At 42.9% G+C, this 18,865-nt stretch overlaps 1 protein-coding gene across 2 annotated transcripts in view; it reads right to left on the bottom strand.

The window, feature by feature from the left end:
* Window positions 1-8,295: 8,295 nt before the first annotated feature.
* Window positions 8,296-18,865, bottom strand: part of LOC131936738 (histidine decarboxylase) — a 36,310-nt gene continuing 25,740 nt past the window's right edge. For both annotated transcript variants that reach the window (XM_059293804.1, XM_059293803.1), the window contains exons 7-14: window positions 18,138-18,204; window positions 17,650-17,736; window positions 16,789-16,935; window positions 16,231-16,250; window positions 13,973-14,071; window positions 12,853-12,954; window positions 12,200-12,342; window positions 8,296-9,516 (exon numbers count right to left, since the gene is read on the bottom strand). In XM_059293804.1, the coding sequence (XP_059149787.1) occupies window positions 8,358-9,516; window positions 12,200-12,342; window positions 12,853-12,954; window positions 13,973-14,071; window positions 16,231-16,250; window positions 16,789-16,935; window positions 17,650-17,736; window positions 18,138-18,204 (1,824 nt within the window). In that variant the 3' untranslated portion in view covers window positions 8,296-8,357. The remainder of the gene's footprint in view (window positions 9,517-12,199; window positions 12,343-12,852; window positions 12,955-13,972; window positions 14,072-16,230; window positions 16,251-16,788; window positions 16,936-17,649; window positions 17,737-18,137; window positions 18,205-18,865) is intronic.

The following is an 18,865-nucleotide window of genomic DNA, read 5'->3' as shown; positions in this document are numbered from 1 at the left end:
CAAATCTTGCGATCGAAATTTCGGGCACTTCCCGGTTAGCTAGCGCGCTGAAATTTTCAGGGAAGCTTTGTTTCCGATGACCATAGAATATTCAATTGTTATTATTACTAAATTGATCCATGGAAACATTTTATTGATCATTTTAGGCCGCTATATAATTGTACAAAAACGTGGGGGAAAAGGGACATAACCCAGTAACTGTAATTTGATGAAAACAAGGTTCGGGACTCTCCCTCTTTTTGCTTACTGACTAGTATTCACGCAGTGTTTGTGTACAAACAACCAGAACGTAACAACTGGTGGCCAGTATGGGGGAGACGATATGGTCGAGTGGTTGGGCACACGATTGCTATCCCACTCGGCGCGGGTTCAAATCTATGTGTTCTAGTCAGTAACGTATTCACACAACGTGTTTTTCCCACGTTTTCTTTAACTTGCTTTCGCCTCTGTTTGTTTGTTTGTTTGTTTTTCCAATCAAATCTTGCGATCGAAATTTCGGGCACTTCCCAGTTAGCTAGCGCGCTGAAATTTTCAGGGAAGCTTTGTTTCGGATGACAATAGAATATTCAACTGTTATTATTACTAAATTGATCAATGGAAACATTTTATTGATCATTTTATACACCTATATAATTGTACAAAAAACGTGGGGAAAAAGGGACATAACCCAGTAACTGTAATTTGATGAAAACAAGGTTCGGTACTCTCCCTCTTTTTGCTTACTGAGTAGTTGTCACGCGGTTTTTGTGTACAAACAACCAGAACGTAACAACTGGTGGCCAGTATGGGGGAGACGATATGGTCGAGTGGTTGGGCACACGATTGCTAACCCACTCGACACGGGTTCAAATCTATGTGTTCTAGTCAGTAACGTATTCACACAACGTGTTTTTTACGAGTTGTCTTCGTTTACCCAAAAAAAAAAGTGAAAAGATAAAATCGATAGCAAGATTTCAATGCAAACAAACAGTCAAAGACTAAAAAGTAGAAAATAATAATCATTAAAAAAGTATAAAAAAAAAACCACGTTTTCTGATTGAACTAAAAAGTAGAAAATAAATGCTATACATCACAATAATGCAAGCGATCACTCTACTATAAGCGATGAAAAACGTGGGGCGCCGTGATTTTCTTACAGTTTCTAATACTGTTGACTCTCTACAAGCTCCCGAATAAAAGTCAATAGTATTATCTAATCAATAGTAATATAACTTTTACTTCGGCGCCCCACGTTTTACATCGCTTATAGTAGAGTGATCGCATGCATTATTGTGATGTATAGCATTTATTTTCTACTTTTTAGTTCAATCAGAAAACGTGGGTTTTTTAAAACTTTTTTAGTGATTATTTTTACGAGTTGTCTTTTTACGAGACTTTAATGCTATACAACTTTTACGAGATTTTAATGCAAACAAACAGACAAAGACTAAAAAGTAGAAAATAATAATCATTAAAAAAGTTTAAAAAAACCCACGTTTTCTGATTGAACTAAAAAGTAGAAAATAAATGTTATACATCACAATAATGCAAGCGATCACTCTACTATAAGCGATCAAAAACGTGGGGCGCCGTGATTTTCTTACAGTTTCTAATACTGTTGACTCTCTACAAGCTCCCTAATAAAAGTCAACATGAGATGGTCGGGTAGAGCCCTACAAGAACATAAGATGGTCGAGTAGAGCCCTACAAGAACAGAACATGAGATGGTCGGGTAGAGCCCTACAAGAACATGAGATGGTCGTTTAGAGCCCTACAAGAACATGAGATGGTCGGGTAGAGCCCTACAAGAACATGAGATGGTCGGGTAGAGCCCTACAAGAACATGAGATGGTCGGGTAGAGCCCTACAAGAACATGAGATGGTCGGGTAGAGCCCTACAAGAACATGAGATGGTCGGGTAGAGCCCTACAAGAACATGAGATGGTCGGGTAGAGCCCTACAAGAACATGAGATGGTCGTTTAGAGCCCTACAAGAACATGAGATGGTCGGGTAGAGCCCTACATGAGATGGTCGGGTAGAGCCCTACATGAGATGGTCGGGTAGAGCCCTACAAGAACATGAGATGGTCGTTTATAGCCCTACATGAGATGGTCGGGTAGAGCCCTACATGAGATGGTCGGGTAGAGCCCTACAAGAACATGAGATGGTCGGGTAGAGCCCTACATGAGATGGTCGTTTAGAGCCCTACAAGAACAGAAAGAGCAAAATCAATTGACAACATGCAGTAACACTAAACAACGATCTTAAAAAATAATAACACAAAAAAATTATTGAGTTTCTTTATTAAACTATTTTAGTCCTTAAATGTTTTGTATAAATCCTTGCTTTTTAGCTTCACAGATAATCTAATTCGAAAATACAAGGAATTTATCTACGGAAAAACAACATAAGCCAGCCGTAGATTCTAGATATTTAGATATAGATATAGCTCTATCTTGATCTAGAATATATGTTTCTATTCTAAACTATCTCAGGCCTAAATTATTTTATATAAACCTCTGTTTAGCTATGGAATTGGCTAGGTTAGGTTTGCATGTCGCCTCTCCTTTGACATAGACCGCTGACAAGAGCTTGCCAGGTGTCTCTGTCCTGGGCTATCTCCAACTGTCCCCAGGTGTATCCAATCTTCTTGGTGTCATCTTCCAGGTCACGTCTCCAGGTCTTTCTTGGTCTGCCTCTCATCCTCCTGCCCTGTGGATTCCAGGTGAGGGTCTGGCTTGTTATGTTGGATACAGATTTTCCCAAATTAGCCAATTCCACATTTATACGGACTAAAATTTTGGGGGGAGGGGGGGGGGGGGGGGCGGACACTGTTAAAAGTATATATTTTCTATATAAATTCCTTTTCGTTCGAAGGGGGGGGGGTAGACTTTCTTTGGGAGGGGCTCCGAAGAGATGCCTGTAAGAAACACTGTTCAAGTTTCTTACGCTGACTCTAAGTAAAGTATGCCACTAACTTTGCCCCACTATCTGAGATGATTGTGAAACAGTTACAATGCGGGTGGTACGGGTTCGAGAAACATCATGTCATTTTACAAACTTTTTCTTTTGTTCAATGATTTCATTTTTTTAGGTGTGAATGATAAAGTTGCCTATCAGGACTTGGCGGGACACGGGGTAGGTAAAGTAGAGTTCACCTGTTTTTTGTGTCCTGAGCATATGAAGGAATAGTGTGGCTAGACCCAGGCTCAGCCGGTGTTTTCAAAAGGTGCGACGTCTTTTTGAATGTGGGGTCTGACTTTTTGTGACGATGTGTGACAGTTGGAAGTCTGACATTTGTGACGACGTGTGACAGTGGGAAGTCTGACTTTTTGTGACGACGTGTGACAGTGTGAAGTCTGACTTTTTGTGACGATGTGTGACAGTTGGAAGTCTGACTTTTTGTGACGATGTGTGACAGTTGGAAGTCTGACATTTGTGACGACGTGTGACAGTGGGAAGTCTGACTTTTTGTGACGATGTGTGACAGTTGGAAGTCTGACTTTTTGTGACGACGTGTGACAGTTGGAAGTCTAACTTTTTGTGACGACGTGTGACAGTTGGAAGTCTGACTTTTTGTGACGACGTGTGACAGTGTGAAGTCTGACTTTTTGTGACGATGTGTGACAGTTGGAAGTCTGACTTTTTGTGACGATGTGTGACAGTTGGAAGTCTGACTTTTTGTGACGATGTGTGACAGTTGGAAGTCTGACTTTTTGTGACGATGTGTGACAGTGGGAAGTATTGTTTAAAATCCAGTGGCTCTAGTATGACTGTGGTTGGTTCTGTATACGACTTGCCCTATATATAGACAAGCAACACGTTTAAATGACAGATCCACACTGCCGTATTGTTACGTCTCTGGGGTTGGCAGGAGAAGGGGTGGGGCAGAATGGTGCCGTTACACCGGGTGACACCAATTTGAAAACAAAATTTTAATTGATTGATAACATTTACTTTTTTCAACTAAGCTATTGAATTATCATTGAATTATTATAACCTTATTGGGGCTAAATCACACCTTAACATAAGCTGATGACGTCGCAAATGTAATGTTCCTGACGGGGTTTTTACGTGATGTCCCCAATAATAACCCTAACCCTAACCCATAGGCCGATACTTCAAATCAACAAAACTCAGTGCTGGCTAGGAAAAGTTTTATTGAAAGAACATGAGATGGTCGGGTAGAGCGCTACAAGAACATGAGATGGTCGGGTAGAGCCCTAAAAGAACATGAGATGGTCGGGTAGAGCCCTACAAGAACATGAGATGGTCGGGTAGAGCCCTACAAGAACATGAGATGGTCGGGTAGAGCGCTACATGAGATGGTCGGGTAGAGCCCTGCAAGAACATGAGATGGTCGGGTAGAGCCCTACAAGAACATGAGATGGTCGGGTAGAGCCCTACAAGAACATGAGATGGTCGGGTAGAGCCCTACATGAGATGGTCGGGTAGAGCCCTACAAGAACATGAGATGGTCGGGTAGAGCCCTACATGAGATGGTCGGGTAGAGCCCTACATGAGATGGTCGGGTAGAGCCCTACATGAGATGGTCGGGTAGAGCCCTACAAGAACATGAGATGGTCGGGTAGAGCCCTAAAAGAACATGAGATGGTCGGGTAGAGCCCTACAAGAACAAGAGATGGTCGGGTAGAGCCCTACAAGAACATGAGATGGTCGGGTAGAGCCCTACAAGAACATGAGATGGTCGTTTAGAGCCCTACAAGAACATGAGATGGTCGTTTAGAGCCCTACAAGAACATAAGATGGTCGGGTAGAGCCCTAAAAGAACATGAGATGGTCGGGTAGAGCCCTACAAGAACATGAGATGGTCGAGTAGAGCCCTACAAGAACATGAGATGGTCGGGTAGAGCCCTACAAGAACATGAGATGGTCGGGTAGAGCCCTACAAGAACATGAGATGGTCGGGTAGAGCCCTACAAGAACATGAGATGGTCGTTTAGAGCCCTACAAGAACATGAGATGGTCGGGTAGAGCCCTACAAGAACATGAGATGGTCGGGTAGAGCCCTACAAGAACATGAGATGGTCGGGTAGAGCCCTACAAGAACATGAGATGGTCGGGTAGAGCCCTACAAGAACATGAGATGGTCGGGTAGAGCCCTACAAGAACATGAGATGGTCGGGTAGAGCCCTACAAGAACATGAGATGGTCGTTTAGAGCCCTACAAGAACATGAGATGGTCGTTTAGAGCCCTACAAGAACATAAGATGGTCGAGTAGAGCCCTACAAGAACATGAGATGGTCGGGTAGAGCCCTACAAGAACATGAGATGGTCGGGTAGAGCCCTACAAGAACATGAGATGGTCGGGTAGAGCCCTACATGAGATGGTCGGGTAGAGCCCTACAAGAACATAAGATGGTCGGGTAGAGCCCTACATGAGATGGTCGGGTAGAGCCCTACAAGAACATGAGATGGTCGGGTAGAGCCCTACATGAGATGGTCGGGTAGAGCCCTACAAGAACATGAGATGGTCGGGTAGAGCCCTACAAGAACATGAGATGGTCGGGTAGAGCCCTACAAGAACATGATATGGTCGGGTAGAGCCCTACATGAGATGGTCGGGTAGAGCCCTACAAGAACATAAGATGGTCGAGTAGAGCCCTACAAGAACATGAGATGGTCGGGTAGAGCCCTACAAGAACATGAGATGGTCGGGTAGAGCCCTACAAGAACATGAGATGGTCGGGTAGAGCCCTACATGATATGGTCGGGTAGAGCCCTACAAGAACATAAGATGGTCGAGTAGAGCCCTACATGAGATGGTCGGGTAGAGCCCTACATGAGATGGTCGGGTAGAGCCCTACAAGAACATGAGATGGTCGGGTAGAGCCCTACATGAGATGGTCGGGTAGAGCCCTACAAGAACATGAGATGGTCGGGTAGAGCCCTACAAGAACATGAGATGGTCGGGTAGAGCCCTACAAGAACAGAACATGAGATGGTCGGGTAGAGACCTACACGAACATGAGATGGTCGGGTAGAGCCCTACAAGAACAGAACATGAGATGGTCGGGTAGAGCCCTACAAGAACATGAGATGGTCGGGTAGAGCCCTACAAGAACATGAGATGGTCGGGTAGAGCCCTACAAGAACATGAGATGGTCGGGTAGAGACCTACATGAGATGGTCGGGTAGAGCCCTACAAGAACATGAGATGGTCGGGTAGAGACCTACACGAACATGAGATGGTCGGGTAGAGCCCTACAAGAACAGAACATGAGATGGTCGGGTAGAGCCCTACAAGAACATGAGATGGTCGGGTAGAGCCCTACAAGAACATGAGATGGTCGGGTAGAGCCCTACAAGAACATGAGATGGTCGGGTAGAGCCCTACAAGAACATGAGATGGTCGGGTAGAGCCCTACAAGAACATGAGATGGTCGAGTAGAGCCCTACAAGAACATGAGATGGTCGGGTAGAGCCCTACAAGAACATGAGATGGTCGGGTAGAGCCCTACAAGAACATGAGATGGTCGGGTAGAGCCCTACAAGAACATGAGATGGTCGGGTAGAGCCCTACATGAGATGGTCGGGTAGAGCCCTACAAGAACATGAGATGGTCGGGTAGAGCCCTACAAGAACATGAGATGGTCGGGTAGAGCCCTACAAGAACATGAGATGGTCGTTTATAGCCCTACATGAGATGGTCGGGTAGAGCCCTACAAGAACATGAGATGGTCGGGTAGAGCCCTACAAGAACATGAGATGGTCGTTTATAGCCCTACATGAGATGGTCGGGTAGAGCCCTACAAGAACATGAGATGGTCGGGTAGAGCCCTACAAGAACATGAGATGGTCGGGTAGAGCCCTATAAGAACATGAGATGGTCGGGTAGAGCCCTACAAGAACATGAGATGGTCGTTTATAGCCCTACATGAGATGGTCGGGTAGAGCCCTACAAGAACATGAGATGGTCGGGTAGAGCCCTACAAGAACATGAGATGGTCGGGTAGAGCCCTACAAGAACAGAAAGAGCAAAATCAATTGACAACATGCAGTAACACTAAACAACGATCTTAAAATTTTTTTTTATGGGGGAAGTCATCTCTTAAAGTTCATTCAGAGGTTAGGTTTACATTTTAAAATACATCAAGTTATTGATTTAAAAGTTTACAAACACAAAGTGAACATGATGAAATTAATGTACATAGTGAAGATGATGAACATGATGAACAATTATGAACATGATGAACAATTATGAACATAATGAACAATTATGAAGATGATGAACAATTATGAAGATGATGAACAATTATGAACATGGTGTACACGATTACAAACATTTGACATTTAGCAGGGATATTAAACAAGCAGAAGACATGTGGATAGTTTTAGAGCTAACATCTAGAGTTAGGGTTAGGGTTAGGGTTAGAGCTAACATCTAGATCTAAGTCTAAACTGACAACACTGATTTCTTCTAATAGTTTGTCTAATCCAACTAAAATATCGATTCTTCACAAATGACAACTAAAATATCGATTCTTCACAAATGACAGTACACAATGCCATGGTATCGATGTTCTCTCAACCTGTCGCTACCAGCCCAACCTGTCGCTACCAGCCCAACCTGTCGCTACCTGCCCAACCTGTCGCTACCAGCCCAACCTGTCGCTACCAGCCCAACCTGTCGCTACCAGCCCAACCTGTCGCTACCAGCCCAACCTGTCGCTACCAGCCCAACCTGTCGCTACCAGCCCAACCTGTAGCTACCTGCCCAACCTGTCGCTACCTGCCCAACCTGTCGCTACCTGCCCAACCTGTCGCTACCTGCCCAACCTGTCGCTACCAGCCCAACCTGTCGCTACCAGCCCAACCTGTCGCTACCTGCCCAACCTGTCGCTACCAGCCCAACCTGTCGCTACCAGCCCAACCTGTCGCTACCAGCCCAACCTGTCGCTACCAGCCCAACCTGTAGCTACCTGCCCAACCTGTCGCTACCTGCCCAACCTGTCGCTACCTGCCCAACCTGTCGCTACCAGCCCAACCTGTCGCTACCTGCCCAACCTGTCGCTACCAGCCCAACCTGTCGCTACCAGCCCAACCTGTCGCTACCAGCCCAACCTGTCGCTACCAGCCCAACCTGTCGCTACCAGCCCAACCTGTCGCTACCAGCCCAACCTGTCGCTACCAGCCCAACCTGTAGCTACCTGCCCAACCTGTCGCTACCAGCCCAACCTGTCGCTACCAGCCCAACCTGTCGCTACCTGCCCAACCTGTCGCTACCAGCCCAACCTGTCGCTACCAGCCCAACCTGTCGCTACCAGCCCAACCTGTCGCTACCAGCCCAACCTGTCGCTACCAGCCCAACCTGTCGCTACCAGCCCAACCTGTCGCTACCTGCCCAGACCTTCTTTAAGTCTGGCTGTTGTCTCGACCAATCAGATCACAGCTCAGAAGATGACCGCAGTATTTACAATGGCCATTGATTGCATAGTCCAGCGAGCTGGGGGGTGTAGGAGGGGTGGGAGTTTGACCTACAGGAAAGGTAAGAAACACGCCCTTGACCTTTGAGCAAACAGCCTTGCTCATCTGTAGCAGCCCCCCGCCCTTAGAAGTTTTCTTGCTCTCTGTGGAGGCTCGGTCAACCTGGGCATCTGCTGTAGCAGGTTTGGTGACTGGCAGGTCAGGCTGACCTTTGGTGACTGGCAGGTCACCTTTGATGACTGGCAGGTCAGACTGACCGTTGGTGACTGGCAGGTCAGGCTGACCGTTGGTGACTGGCAGGTCAGACTGACCGTTGGTGACTGGCAGGTCAGGCTGACCGTTGGTGACTGGCAGGTCAGACTGACCTTTGGTGACTGCAAGGTCAGGCTGACCATGACCTGTGTCCCAATGCTCCTGTGCCTGTATCCGGTTCTCTCTCTGGCTGTTAGTCTTGACGTCATTCCTGACGTCATCGATGTTACCCTCATCCTCGTGACTTGTTTCCTTCAGTGACGTCACTCTAAAGGTATTTTTCCTCTCGTCTGTCTGGGTGGACTTTGAACCGAACTCAAGGATGTCGTCAATTTTAGAGTCGAGGCTTCCCATCATTCGCATCCTGAAAGGGTTGTCCTTCCTGTTGCTAAGGACGCTGTAGTCTAGGCTCATTTGTTTCTCATGGTCACCCAAGCGGCCCCTCCTGCGGGGAGATAATCGGATAAATTCCCCTCCCACGATGAGCTGTCTGGCAAGCTGCTCCAGTCCCAGGTTGCTGCTGTCGAACAGAGCCGCGAAGCTGCCGTTCACGACCTTGGGGCTCATTGGAACGTTGCTAAGCAACAGGCTGATGCCGAAATCTCGACGCCTCGGGCCCGTGACCTTTGGCCCTATCGATATATGCACGGCGGTATGTTTCTTGACACTGCTCTCATCCCTGATGACCTTCACCTCCCGTGCGCCGGATTTAACCTTTAACCTCATCTCTTCCTCGTCCTCTTCATCTTCATCGTTTTCTTCTATCCCCTCATCCTCAGCAGCCAAGGACTCGTCAAGGACGACCCCCGCCATCGACGTTATGATCCTCCAGTCCCTGGGGAAGGTCACACATTGGTTGTTGTCAGATGTCAGATGTCAAATGTCAAATGTCAGATGTCATATGTCAAATGTCAAATGTCAGATGTCAGATGTCAGATGTCAGATGTCAGATGTCAGATGTCAAATGTCACATGTCAGATGTCAGATGTCAGATGTCAAATGTCAAATGTCAGATGTTTTTAGGATGACAGGAAAATTGATGATCGTAAGACAGATTACACAACGAAATATCTCAGGACGGAATCATTTTGTCTGAGATCATTTGTCTGAGATCATTTGTCTGAGATCATTTGTCTGAGATCATTTGTCTGAGATCATTTGTCTGAGATCATTTGTCTGAGATCATTTGTCTGAGATCATTTGTCTGAGATCATTTGTCTGAGATCATTTGTCTGAGATCATTTGTCTGAGATCATTTGTCTGAGATCATTTGTCTGAGATCATTTGTCTGAGATCATTTGTCTGAGATCATTTGTCTGAGATCATTTGTCTGAGATCATTTGTCTGAGATCATTTGTCTGAGATCATTTGTCTGAGATCATTTGTCTGAGATCATTTGTCTGAGATCATTTGTCTGAGATCATTTGTCTGAGATCATTTGTCTGAGATCATTTGTCTGAGATCATTTGTCTGAGATCATTTGTCTGAGATCATTTGTCTGAGATCATTTGTCTGAGATCATTTGTCTGAGATCATTTGTCTGAGATCATTTGTCTGAGATCATTTGTCTGAGATCATTTGTCTGAGATCATTTGTCTGAGATCATTTGTCTGAGATCATTTGTCTGAGATCATTTGTCTGAGATCATTTGTCTGAGATCATTTGTCTGAGATCATTTGTCTGAGATCATTTGTCTGAGATCATTTGTCTGAGATCATTTGTCTGAGATCATTTGTCTGAGATCATTTGTCTGAGATCATTTGTCTGAGATCATTTGTCTGAGATCATTTGTCTGAGATCATTTGTCTGAGATCATTTGTCTGAGATCATTTGTCTGAGATCATTTGTCTGAGATCATTTGTCTGAGATCATTTGTCTGAGATCATTTGTCTGAGATCATTTGTCTGAGATCATTTGTCTGAGATCATTTGTCTGAGATCATTTGTCTGAGATCATTTGTCTGAGATCATTTGTCTGAGATCATTTGTCTGAGATCATTTGTCTGAGATCATTTGTCTGAGATCATTTGTCTGAGATCATTTGTCTGAGATCATTTGTCTGAGATCATTTGTCTGAGATCATTTGTCTGAGATCATTTGTCTGAGATCATTTGTCTGAGATCATTTGTCTGAGATCATTTGTCTGAGATCATTTGTCTGAGATCATTTGTCTGAGATCATTTGTCTGAGATCATTTGTCTGAGATCATTTGTCTGAGATCATTTGTCTGAGATCATTTGTCTGAGATCATTTGTCTGAGATCATTTGTCTGAGATCATTTGTCTGAGATCATTTGTCTGAGATCATTTGTCTGAGATCATTTGTCTGAGATCATTTGTCTGAGATCATTTGTCTGAGATCATTTGTCCTGATATATTTTGTCCTGATATATTTTGTCCGTGAAATTATTTGTCCGTAAAGTAATTTGTCCTGAGATATTTTGTCTCGGATATTTTGACTAAGATCATTTGTCCTGAGGCTAGTATTGTGTTCATGTATAAAGTGTTGTGTTCATGTATAAAGTGTTGTGTTCACGTATAAACTGTTGTGTTCATGTATAAAGTGTTGTGTTCACGTATAAACTGTTGTGTTCATGTATAAAGTGTTGTTTTCACGTATAAACTGTTGTGTTCATGTATAAAGTGTTGTGTTCATGTGTTCATGTATAGAGTGTTGTGTTCATGTATTGAGTGTTGTGTTCATGTATAAAGTGTTGTGTTCATGTGTTCATGTATAAAGTGTTGTGTTCATGTGTTCATGTGTAAAGTGTTGTGTTCATGTGTTCATGTATAAAGTGTTGTGTTCACGTATAAAGTGTTGTGTTCACGTATAAAGTGTTGTGTTCATGTATAAAGTGTTGTGTTCACGTATAAAGTGTTGTGTTCATGTATAAAGTGTTGTGTTCACGTATAAAGTGTTGTGTTCACGTATAAAGTGTTGTGTTCACGTATAAAGTGTTGTGTTCACGTATAAAGTGTTGTGTTCATGTATAAAGTGTTGTGTTCATGTATAAAGTGTTGTGTTCATGTATAAAGTGTTGTGGTCATGTATAAAGTGTTTTGTTCACGTATAAAGTGTTGTGTTCACGTATAAAGTGTTGTGTTCATGTATAAAGTGTTGTGTTCATGTATAAAGTGTTGTGTTCATGTATAAAGTGTTGTGTTCATGTATAAAGTGTTGTGTTCATGTATAAAGTGTTGTGTTCATGGATAAAGTGTTGTGTTCACGTATAAAGTGTTGTGTTCATGTATAAAGTGTTGTGTTCATGTATAAAGTGTTGTGTTCATGTATAAAGTGTTGTGTTTATGTATAAAGTGTTGTGTTCACGTATAAAGAGTTGTGTTCACGTATAAAGTGTTGTGTTCATGTATAAAGTGTTGTGTTCACGTATAAAGTGTTGTGTTCATGTATAAAGTGTTGTGTTCATGTATAAAGTGTTGTGTTCATGTATAAAGTGTTGTGTTCATGTGTTCACGTATAAAGTGTTGTGTTCATGATGGAAGATATTTAACCTCTGACCTCTCGATGTCTGCTTCCGTTGTGAACTGTGACGTCACAGTGAATCGTATGACGTATTTTCCCTTCAAGGATGCCGGCACCATGTGAACCTTACCCTGCTTGTTAAGGCGCTTGAGGAGATCTTCCGTCAACTCGTTGGCGCCCTGGGGGGGGGGGGGAAGGTTGGTTGAATCGATCAAGAAGTGATAATATTAGGGTGGGGGGGGGGGGAGTGATGACATTTGTAGACAGGATGTGATGATATTTGTAGGCAGGATGTGATGACATTTGTAGGCAGGGTGTGATGATATTTGTAGGCAGGATGTGATGACATTTGTAGACAGGATGTGATGACATTTGTAGACAAGGTGTGATGACATTTGTAGGCAGGATGTGATGACATTTGTAGGAAAGGTGTGATGACATTTGTAGACAGGATGTGATGACATTTGTAGACAGGATGTGATGACATTTGTAGGCAAGGTGTGATGACATTTGTAGACAGGATGTGATGACATTTGTAGGCAGGATATGATGACATTTGTAGGCAAGGTGTGATGACATTTGTAGGCAGGATGTGATGACATTTGTAGGCAGGATGTGATGACATTTGTAGGCAGGGTGTGATGACATTTGTAGGCAGGATGTGATGGCATTTGTAGACTGCTACTTACTGCGATTCTAAAGACCACCATTCCCAGAATTCTCCTCGCGGCTACCTCAAACCTCGGGTCTTCTGCTACAAGCTGCTCAAATTTTTTGGCCAGGTCAATGCCCTAGAATATTGTATGGACAGTGTCAATGCCCTAAAATATTGTATGGACAGTGTCAATGCCCTAAAATACTGTATGTGGCTCAATGTGGTTGTGTGGCTGTATGTGGCTGTGTGTGGCTGTATGTGGTTGTGTGTGGCTGTATGTGGCTGTATGTGGCTGTATGTGTTTGTGTGTGGCTATATATGTCTGTATGTTGCTGTATGTGGCTGTATGCGGCTTTGTATGGCTGTATGTGGCTGTATGTGGTTGTATGTGGCTGTATGTGGTTGTGTGACTGTGTGTGACTGTGTGTGGCTGTGTGTGGCTGTATGTGGCTGTATGTGACTGTATGTGGCTGTATGTGGCTGTATGTGGCTGTATGTGGATGTATGTGGCTGTATGTGACTGTATGTGGCTGTATGTTGTTGTATGTGGCTGTATGTGACTGTGTGTGGCTGTATGTGGTTGTGTGACTGTATGTGGCTGTATGTGGTTGTGTGACTGTATGTGGCTGTATGTGGCTGTATGTGGCTGTATGTGGCTGTATGTGGCTGTATGTGGATGTATGTGGATGTATGTGGCTGTATGTGGCTGTATGTGGCTGTATGTGACTGTATGTGGCTGTATGTGGCTGTATGTGGTTGTGTGACTGTATGTGGCTGTATGTGGTTGTGTGACTGTATGTGGCTGTATGTGGCTGTATGTGGCTGTATGTGGCTGTATGTGGATGTATGTGGCTGTATGTTGTTGTGTGGCTGTATGTGGCTGTATGTGGCTGTATGTGGCTGTATGTGGATGTATGTGGCTGTATGTGGCTGTATGTGGCTGTATGTGACTGTATGTGGCTGTATGTGGCTGTATGTGGTTGTGTGACTGTATGTGGCTGTATGTGGTTGTGTGACTGTATGTGGCTGTATGTGGCTGTATGTGGCTGTATGTGGCTGTATGTGGATGTATGTGGCTGTATGTTGTTGTGTGGCTGTATGTGGCTGTATGTGGCTGTGTGTGGCTATGTGTGGCTGTATGTGGCTGTACTCACCCTGCGGATATGCTGCTGAAGACCCTTCACACCAAAACTTCTCAGGACGAACCAGAGCTTGAGGGACCTGAACCTACGACTTAATGCGATCTGCCAGTGCTGAAACCAGTAGGTTTACGTTTGTCATAGGTTCAATACGATTGTCATAGGTTCAATACTATTGTCATAGGTTCAATACGATTGTCATAGGTTCAATAGGATTATCATAGGTTCAATATGATTGTCATAGGTTCAATACTATTGTCATAGGTTCAATACGCTTGTCATAGGTTCAATACGATTGTCATAGGTTCAATATGATTGTCATAGGTTCAATACTATTTTTATAGGTTCAATTCGATTGTCATAGGTTCATTAAGGTGACCCAGCTCTAAAAGATGGTCCAGTTCTAAAAGATGGCCCAGTTCTAAAAGATGGCCCAGTTCTAAAAGTTGGTCCAGTTCTAAAAGATGGCCCAGTTCTAAAAGATGGCCCAGTTCTAAAAGATGGCCCAGTTCTAAAAGATGGCCCAGTTCTAAAAGATGGCCCAGTTCTAAAAGATGGCCCAGTTCTAAAAGATGGCCCAGTTCTAAAAGATGGCCCAGTTCTAAAAGATGGCCCAGTTCTAAAAGATGGCCCAGTTCTAAAAGATGGCCCAGTTCTAAAAGATGGCCCAGTTCTAAAAGATGGCCCAGTTCTAAAAGATGGCCCAGTTCTAAAAGATGGCCCAGTTCTAAAAGATGGCCCAGTTCTAAAAGATGGCCCAGTTCTAAAAGATGGCACAGTTCTAAAAGATGGCCCAGTTCTAAAAGATGGCCATGAATTATGTTATAAACGTGATATCACTGGTGAATCATGTAATTACTGAGCCATTATTAATGAATGATGTAATTACTGAGCCATCATTAATGGATGATGTAATTACTGAGCCATCATTAATGGATGATGTAATTACTGAGCCATTATTAATGAATGATGTAATTACTGAGCCATCATTAATGAATGATGTAATTACTGAGCCATCATTAATGGATGATGTAATTACTGCGCCATTATTAATGGATGATGTAATTACTGAGCCATTATTAATGAATGATGTAATTATTGAGCCATCATTAATGAATGATGTAATTACTGAGCCATCATTAATGGATGATGTAATTACTGAGCCATTATTAATGGATGATGTAATTACTGAGCCATTATTAATGAATGATGTAATTATTGAGCCATCATTAATGAATGATGTAATTACTGAGCCATCATTAATGGATGATGTAATTACTGAGCCATTATTAATGGATGATGTAATTACTGAGCCATTATTAATGAATGATGTAATTATTGAGCCATCATTAATGAATGATGTAATTACTGAGCCATCATTAATGGATGATGTAATTACTGCGCCATTATTAATGGATGATGTAATTACTGAGCCATTATTAATGAATGATGTAATTATTGAGCCATCATTAATGAATGATGTAATTACTGAGCCATCATTAATGAATGATGTAATTACTGAGCCATCATTAATGAATGATGTAATTACTGAGACATTATTAATGAATGATGTAATTACTGAGCCATTATTAATGAATGATGTAATTACTGAGCTATCATTAATGAATGATGTAATTACTGAGCCATCATTAATGGATGATGTAATTACTGCGCCATTATTAATGGATGATGTAATTACTGAGCCATTATTAATGAATGATGTAATTACTGAGCCATTATTAATGGATGATGTAATTACTGAGCCATCATTAATGAAAGATGTAATTACTGAGCCATTATTAATGGATGATGTAATTACTGAGCCATCATTAATGGATGATGTAATTACTGAGCCATCATTAATGAATGATGTAATTACTGAGCCATCATTAATGAAAGATGTAATTACTGAGCCATTATTAATGAATGATGTAATTACTGAGCCATTATTAATGAAAGATGTAATTACTGAGCCATTATTAATGAATGATGTAATTACTGAGCCATCATTAATGAATGATGTAATTACTGAGCCATTATTAATGGATGATGTAATTACTACGCCATTATTAATGAAAGATGTAATTACTACGCCATTATTAATGAAAGATGTACCACCACATTTGTGTTATTGTTTTTCAAATGTTTCAAATGTCAGATTTGTCGAATTGGCAAACAGAACATACGAAGCCCCGCCCATCTCGCTGATACGTGTATGTACTAAACAAGACTACCTACCCATCCCACAATCGTGAATGGAGAAAATAACTCACCATATAGTCAATGGCAGCACCTGGGGAGCGATGGGAAATTTTGACAGGTAAGTGTAAAATTCTGACATACAGACACAGAAAATTTTGACAGACATGTGTAAAATTCTGACATACAGACACAGAACATTTTGACAGACGTGTAAAACTCTAACATACATGCACAGGCCCCCCTCTACTTCACCTACCTGAGTTCTCGTGCTGTAGGTACAGCCCCCACCCTCTACTTCACCTACCTGAGTTCTCGTGCTGCAGGTACAGGCCCCCCCTCTACTTCACCTACCTGAGTTCTCGTGCTGCAGGTACAGGCCCCCCCTCTACTTCACCTACCTGAGTTCTCGTGCTGCAGGTACAGGGTATCTCTACTTCACCTACCTGAGTTCTCGTGCTGCAGGTACAGGGTATCTCTACTTCACCTACCTGAGTTCTCGTGCTGTAGGTACAGCCCCCACCCTCTACTTCACCTACCTGAGTTCTCGTGCTGCAGGTACAGGCCCCCCCCTCTACTTCACCTACCTGAGTTCTCGTGCTGCAGGTACAGGGTATCTCTACTTCACCTACCTGAGTTCTCGTGCTGCAGGTACAGAGGCTCCACGTTGAAGGTCCTGTGCAGAGCTCTGGCGTCCTTGACCCACATGGCGCTACAGTCAAAGTGGACCATCAGCCACTTGCTGGGGTTAAAGGCGAACGAGTCGACCAGCTCGATACCTGCAGAGTACATGGATACTTGCAGATCGATTACTTCGATACTTGTAGATTAAACACTTCGATACTTGCAGATCGATTACTTCGATACTTGTAGATTAAACACTTCGATACTTGCACAGCGATTACTTCGATACTTGTAGATTAAACACTTCGATACTTGCAGATCGATAACTTCGATACTTGTAGATTAAACACTTCGATACTTGCATTTCGATTACTTCGATACTTGTAGATTAAACACTTCGATATTTGCATTTCGATTACTTCGATACTTATAGATAAAACACTTCGATACTTGCAGATCGATTACTTCGATACTTGTAGATTAAACACTTCGATACTTTAACATGAAACATAGCGACAATTGCATAACAGAAAATTTTCTGATAAATATGAGATACCTGACTTTCACGACATACATGACACACCTGGTGACATGACACACCTGGTGACATGACACACCTGGTGACATGACACACCTGGTGACATGACACACCTGGTGACATGACACACCTGGTGACATGACACACCTGGTGACATGACACACCTGGTGACATGACACACCTGGTGACATGACACACCTGGTGACATGACACACCTGGTGACATGAAACATCTGATGACATACATGACACACCTGACATATATGACACAACTGACATATATGTCACATTTGATGACACACCTGACATATATGACACATTTGATGACACACCTGACATATACTCTCTGTACTCCGGGCAAATGAATGCTGACCCAGCGTAGGCCGCGTCAATGTGAAGCCAGACCCGTTCTGCTTCACCTGCAAATATTCGATAACATGAAGAATTTCTCACCAAATATTCGATAACATGAAGAATTTCTCGCCAGCCAAAACAATTGGATGTGTTCATTATAAACGGGATAGATCTCCCATCTTGTGTGTTTGTTAATAACAATGGAGGGGGGGGGGGTGACGGGCAGAGGTGATACGTTCTTGTAATATACTCCATTAAAATGTAAATTAAATCACCGAATTCTTATAAATTTCTTAGAAAACTGGAAATAGTGTGCCGTCCAAATTTGACAGTAACCAGTGTATAAGATTTAAGGTTAGGAATAGGGTTAGGATTAGGGTTAGGATTAGTGTTTCGATTTTTTAATATAATTAGTCCTTTATCTTTCCATGTAGGCCTATATAAGAGTGTAAAAATGTCGACTCACACACTGGTCCAATTTCCTTCAAGTTATCGAAAGCACATGCCCCAGTTGTGCCCAATGTAGCACACACCTGCGCAAAAGATGACATTTATAATAACAGAATTTCAATGCACTAAAGCTAAGAAAGTAAACACTTTCATAACCGTTAGTATAACTGATAGCGTTTGTCACAAACTGTTGCAAAATCCATCACTTGAGATTTTGATCCAACTCTCAATTTATCATTTATGCTAAAGGCAGGTAGAGGTAGGTAGAGGTAGGTAGAGGTAGGTAGAGGTAGGTAAAGGCAGGTAAAGGCAGGTAGAGGTAGGTAGAGGTAGGTAGAGGTAGGTAGAGGTAGGTAGAGGTAGGTAGAGGTAGGTAGAGGTAGGTAGAGGTAGGTAGAGGTAGGTAAAGGTAGGTAGAGGTAGGTAGAGGTAGGTAGAGGTAGGTAGAGGTAGGTAAAGGTAGGTAGAGGTAGGTAGAGGTAGGTATAGGTAAGTAAAGGTAGGCCTAACAAACGGAAAGTTTGTTCACACCATGAGAATGCCTGTTTACAAACGATTTAATTCAGTGCATCTTACGACGATACAAGTACCAAGCAGAAGCGGAACAAGAAAAATAGACACCCTCATTTTCCGCCCGCCAAAAATTGTGTCATGTTTAGCTTTATCTGGCAAGTCGGTCAAAAGAATGCGAAACTCTGAGGCTTGATAAGTGTAATGGTTTACTGTGCGTGTTTTAGCCTTATA

This window comes from Physella acuta, unplaced genomic scaffold (genome assembly GCF_028476545.2).
Source record: "Physella acuta isolate Inbredline_101_S28 unplaced genomic scaffold, ASM2847654v3 ptg000186l, whole genome shotgun sequence".
NCBI classification, from domain to species: Eukaryota; Metazoa; Mollusca; class Gastropoda; family Physidae; genus Physella; species Physella acuta.
This window is presented reverse-complemented; position numbering and strand designations above follow the sequence as displayed.